This window comes from Parasteatoda tepidariorum, chromosome 4, assembly GCF_043381705.1.
Source record: "Parasteatoda tepidariorum isolate YZ-2023 chromosome 4, CAS_Ptep_4.0, whole genome shotgun sequence".
In the NCBI taxonomy this organism is placed as follows: Eukaryota; Metazoa; Arthropoda; class Arachnida; order Araneae; family Theridiidae; genus Parasteatoda; species Parasteatoda tepidariorum.
Window position 1 is genome coordinate 85,456,128 of NC_092207.1, and position 5,750 is coordinate 85,461,877.

At 28.0% G+C, this 5,750-nt stretch overlaps 1 protein-coding gene across 1 annotated transcript in view; it reads left to right on the top strand.

Moving 5' to 3' along the window:
- The first annotated feature begins 1,830 nt into the window (after positions 1-1,830).
- Positions 1,831-5,750, top strand: part of LOC107444036 (lysosomal acid phosphatase) — a 19,081-nt gene continuing 15,161 nt past the window's right edge. The window contains exons 1-2 of the mRNA XM_043042408.2: positions 1,831-2,050; positions 5,326-5,421. Coding sequence (XP_042898342.1) covers positions 1,928-2,050; positions 5,326-5,421 — 219 coding nt within the window. The 5' untranslated portion in view covers positions 1,831-1,927. The remainder of the gene's footprint in view (positions 2,051-5,325; positions 5,422-5,750) is intronic.

A 5,750-nucleotide genomic window follows, 5' to 3' on the forward strand; every position in this document is an offset into this window, starting at 1 on the left:
ATTTATTTCAATTAAGACATTTTAATTAACCAATAATTGCAAACGGAGGGCTGTTCGATTGGATCGGGGTGTTGTGGTTGTCCCGCCGCTGTGGGCCCGGTTTTGCTCGTCGTCTGCTCGAGGATTGGTGCTGCAGCCCTGCATGTTTTTGAGCTCGTCGCTTTGAGCTCGATTGTCCTCCTCTACTCATGAAAGTTTCGTTGTGGTGCTCTCCATCATGCGTGACTCGGGGCCTTGTACTTGAGAGCGACTGAGTTTTCAAATGAATCTGGTCTGGGGTATGGGCCTTCGGGCTTGGATCGCCATAACAATAATAATTGCATAAAATTTTGCAAACCTAGCTTAAATATTTACGAAGATATATGCATATTTTACAAAAAAACTAACTCTTAATAACAAAATTATTATTTCTAAATTTGAAAAAAATTCATTAAGAATTTTGCAAAAAGTTAGCCTTTAAATTAGTTTTTTCATAGTGCGCATACATGGAAAAATTAAAAAAATAAGATTATAATTTTGTAGTGAATCATATTTGGTAGCCAATAAAATAAAAAATAGAAAATCCAATTTGAATATCGTGAAAATTTAAGAATTTTCCAGCAATTTTCTAACTAGATATTGTAAATTTTAAATGAAAGCTCTGAATGATGAGGGTTTTTCCACAAATTCCATTTTGTATTGTAAGACGAAATTAAATAACAAATAATACCTTACATTAAACGCCTGTGTACACAAATGTGATAGTAGTACAGGAAAAGATAACATGTGAAAGAAAATATACTTTAGCGGGAGATGATCCCTCACAATGCCGGTGACATTTTTAATAAATCTTGTTTAATAGTATAAAATAAAATTTGTGAAAAAACCCTTATCATTCAGAGCTTTCTTTACAAAAGTACAAAAAACAACTTTTATTATTAGTTACTAAATACAAAATCGCTTCAAAATTACGAAGAAAAAAAATTTTCAATTTTTTCCGCTCATGCATAGTATAAGAAAACTACTTTAAATGCTCCTCATATCTTCCGCAATTTTAAACGATACTTCTTTAAATTTTAAAATAATAATAATTTAATTATTAATTTAATACTGCTTCCAAAATTTTTGTTGAATATTTNAAAAAAAAAAAAAAAAAAAAAAAAAAAAAAAAAAAAAAAAAAAAAAAAAAAAAAAATGGTAAGACTAATAAACTAGATTTTTAAAGAAATGTCTTAAGAAAAATGTCTTAAGCTACTTTAAAGATATGCTACAAAGTTAGTGCAAATGACAACCAACGTAATCAATTCAAGTTACAAGCTTATTGTTACATTTTCTGGCATAGGACGTTCAAAAATACTTGTTTTCGTTCATAATTTGTTGCCGGTCAATCAAACTTTTGAAAGCTTTAAAATCTATTGATAAGTATGAGATATGTTCTAAATATCTCTAAAGTTGGTACTATGTATAAGGATAACATGATATAAAAAATGACTACCCCGCTATTAAGTTAAGTACTAAAACAATGCACAGCAACTGATCAACCTTAAACAGGTTACAATTCTATTATGATTCAATGTTAAACTAATTTTTCTAAGAGTACAGCGCGCAAGCAATGTAGCGTTGTTAATCCATAAACAGAAATAGGAAGTGTAAGTTTGCGTTATTTGTTTTGTGTCAATTGATTCGAAATCAAATTAAGAGTCGATCTTTATGCTGCTCAGCATTGGGTCGTTCATCAGAAATTGTTACAGCGTAAAATCTGTAACGTTTTAAAAATCCTGAGCAAATAACGAATAAAGGAAGACATAAAATTTTGGCGAATCAGCTGTCAATTACTTAAAAACAAATCGAATCATTTAGAACTTGCGTTCTTTATGAACAAAATGCCACTTTATACTTAAACCATCTAGATAGAAAAAAAGTTAGGACGTTCTTATCTGAATTAATTATGTGGAAATTTTTGGTGTTATCTTTAATAGCATCTAGTGGTCTAATGGCCTATGAGGATGCTTATTTATCGTCAGAAGATTCATATGTTCTAAAGGAACGGATGCTTGTGTATGTGCAAATAGTAAGACTATTTTTTATATTTATTCCAAATCAAAACAACATTCTACCTTTATTGAGTAATCCAAATATATTGATAGTAATCGAAATTAGGATATCTTTCATTATGTAATCCAAATATGTTCATAACAATCTAAATCTTTCATTACTTTTTATTTTGTAATTAAAATATATTGATTGCAATCATAATTAGGATATTTTTCATTATATAATCCAAATATATTGTTAGCAATCGATATTAAGATATCTTTCATTATATTTCATCATGGAATCCAAATATATTACTTGCAATCAAAATTAGGATATCTTTTTTTATCTTTCATTATGGAATCCAAATATATTGATAATAATGAAAGCTAAGATAGTATATATTTTTGGGTATATTGAGGCAAAATGATGATATCTTTCATTATATATTATATAATCAAAACTTTTTGATAACAATAAAAATTAAAATATCTTCCGTTTCCTGAGAAATATATATTAAAAGATTGTTTTCAACGTTTGCGCTATTGGCGGAAGATTACTTTTTATTATATGATTATAAATTTTACATATTTAGTAAAATTCATACTTTTTTCCTAAACGTCAATATTTTCCATGAAAACACAAATAATTTTGTTTTCAAAATATATAAGTTCTGTAGCTTTAATATACACATATATATATTTTTTAAAAACTCGAGTTAAGCTCTTAAACAAACTGGTTAAACTAATAATTCTCAATCTAACTATGGAACATTAACTTTCGTATTCCATCGTACTTTACATTTTATTTACAATCCATCGTAATTATAAGTTTTTAAGTCTTTTAATTACTGAACGACCAAAGCAACGGTCCTTAATATTTTTTTAATATAAAGAGGAATAGTGAATANTATATATATATATATAGGAACAAATCAACAAATAAATAAGCTAGAGAATAAGTAAAAAGTGAAATTAGTAATATTAAATGTATGATCAAAGAGTATCATAATTAAGTTTTTGTTTTGTTTGCTTAGTGACCCTATTAAGATTAATTTCTAATTTTACATAAAGTTTTTTTATTTCTTGGCAGCCATTGTTTTTATTTGTTTTTGTTTTTTTTTTACTCTTAATAATATTACAAATAAGTTTTTTTTTATATCTGGACTCACTTCTTGCAGCTGAAACCCTAGAGATGGATGTTCCATTAGTTTTTTTGAGTGGCTAATGACCGAATAAAACGGGACATATGTATCCCAAGTTCGAAAAAGAAGTTTGTTTTGATTGTTTTCATACAATAAATTTTCAAAATCTTACAAATTATGATTCAAATAAACATAAAATGATATAAATAACCCTTATATTATGACACGCACTTTTGCTTAGTTCTTGTTCAGTGTTTTTCCTCTCGAAATTATCCTTAAATTTTCACAAGCATGTCATTTATTCAGAACTATGCCGCCATGACAGTTTTTCAAATGCTGTGCCAAATATCTTCTTAAATGGAAGTCTAACTAGACATTAATGTGCAAATCTAGTGTTAAAATCTAGTGTTAATCTAGTGGAAATCTAGTGTTAAAATAAATCCTATTTTTGCCCAACAGGTCAATCTGCGACATATATGTCCCATAAGGCTCGAAAGGGATAAAAAAGACACTAAAAAAACATAGCATAAAACTTAAGTTTTGGGGGGTACATAGAGTATTGTAGTTCACAGTTTTCCTAATAGTTCATAACTTTATAACTTATAAATAAACTATAATGTTAAAAATCGACTTCTTTTTAATTACTGAAATAATTTGGGCCTATATTTTATAACTCTCAAAATTTTTTCAACGCTATTGAAGCTATAATTAATTCTCATTTATGGAAAAGAGAGTGTACGGCGGCAATTATATTAAACCACTTAATTCACACTAATAGGAGTGTACACATTTATCCATTGTAGTTAGACAACATTCTACTACGGCTTTAGAAGTCCGTGATTGGATCCTTGCCGGTGGTCAAGGAACAGTCCTTAAATGTATTGCGCATGTGTGAAAAGCGCAACTTTGTGATAAAAAGAAATTTAAAAGTTAACACAAATATTTTAAATTTTGTTTAATAATAACGAAAAATAGGTTAAAGTATTTGGTTTGATTTATGATGTTCGATTTTTGATGTACAATGTTTTTTGTTGAATCTCGAGAAAACGTTTCACCGTGTGCAGATATATAATTCTTCGCCAATATAATTTTAATTCCGGGGTAGAATCAACGAAACTATTCATCTATTTTAATTTGTATATTCATTATTGCTATCGCTATCAATACTGGAGTCATTAGCTTTTTCGAAGCAAAATAAATAATTTAATTACATTTATTTTCTCATGGGGACCGAGCATGGGGATTTCTACATTTAATATTCATAGTCAATCTAGTGGGAGCACTTTGTGTGAAGCGTGTAAAAAAGATGGCTTTAAAACATCAATATGAAATATTCTACAAAATATTAAATAGTATTTTTAGGAGGCCTCATACCTACCGACTGAATAGAATCGTGAAAAGAATGATGAGAGAGGGAGACAACTTAGTCACTATCTCTTTATGCGATTTTATTGCATGCGAACGAGAACCTGATTGGTGGAAAATATTTACCTGCAAAAAACTCGCCAATCAGATTCTCGTTCATATGCAACTTTTTTGGATCACAAAAAATTCACATTCAGTGAAAATGCCCCTTAAATTTGCTCATATCACCCAATCAAAATTTGATGACTTTAGATAGATTTGATGACTTAGCTTTAGATACTATGCTACTTTTACTATCAAAATTGCAGTAATGAAATTTTTTTTATCAGCATTTTTAGAAATATAGTTTAGTGCAGTACATTTATTTGCTTTTAGTTCATTGTGAATATTACTAATTAGTGTTAGATTAATTATTGTAATCATGTTAAAATAATTATTCAGCATCATCAAGTTCGGTTTTCAGTAATTCATACAATAATTGAGAGCTATTTATCAGGTTTTTGACAGGTTTATTGATGTCATATAATACTCAATCACCAAAAGTTTTGCTAATGATCAAATACGCGTTTGAATTTCTCAATGTCCAAAATATGTACTGAAACATAACAGATATGTTATTTATTTTATTGCTTAAATGTTTTTTTAATTTAAAGATGATATTATTATTTAAATATCTTGTCATATAAATAAAAAGTTTAGAATTTATAAAATTTATTACTGAACAAAATATTTTTTTAATGATTTTTCAAATTAAAAATAAAATAAGCTTTAAAGCATGCCCTTTTTTTCCCATTATATTTCAGTTAACAACCAATGGAATTTATACACCTTTAGAAACTTACCCAAACAGTCAAAATTCAGCCAATACCTGGAAAGATGGATTTGGAACATTAACAAGAGTAAGTTTTTTGAACAATTAATAATTAAAACTTCTATGCAGAATGTCTCGTAATCACCGCTCTTTATATATAATTTCCAATAGCCCATTGTGCAGCTCTAGTGTGACGTAAATGAACAACAACTACTACTACTACTTATATATAATTTTGGAGATGGTTCAAATGGAAATCGGAGATGGTTTTTAACAATCGATTTTAACCCCTACAGAACCAATCATTAAAATTTATTATGTGCTAGTATCTTGTATTGATCATGTTTTAAAAATTTTACTTTTCTGGTTGTTTTAATGATTGGTTCAGTAGGGGTTAAAATCGACATATATATAATA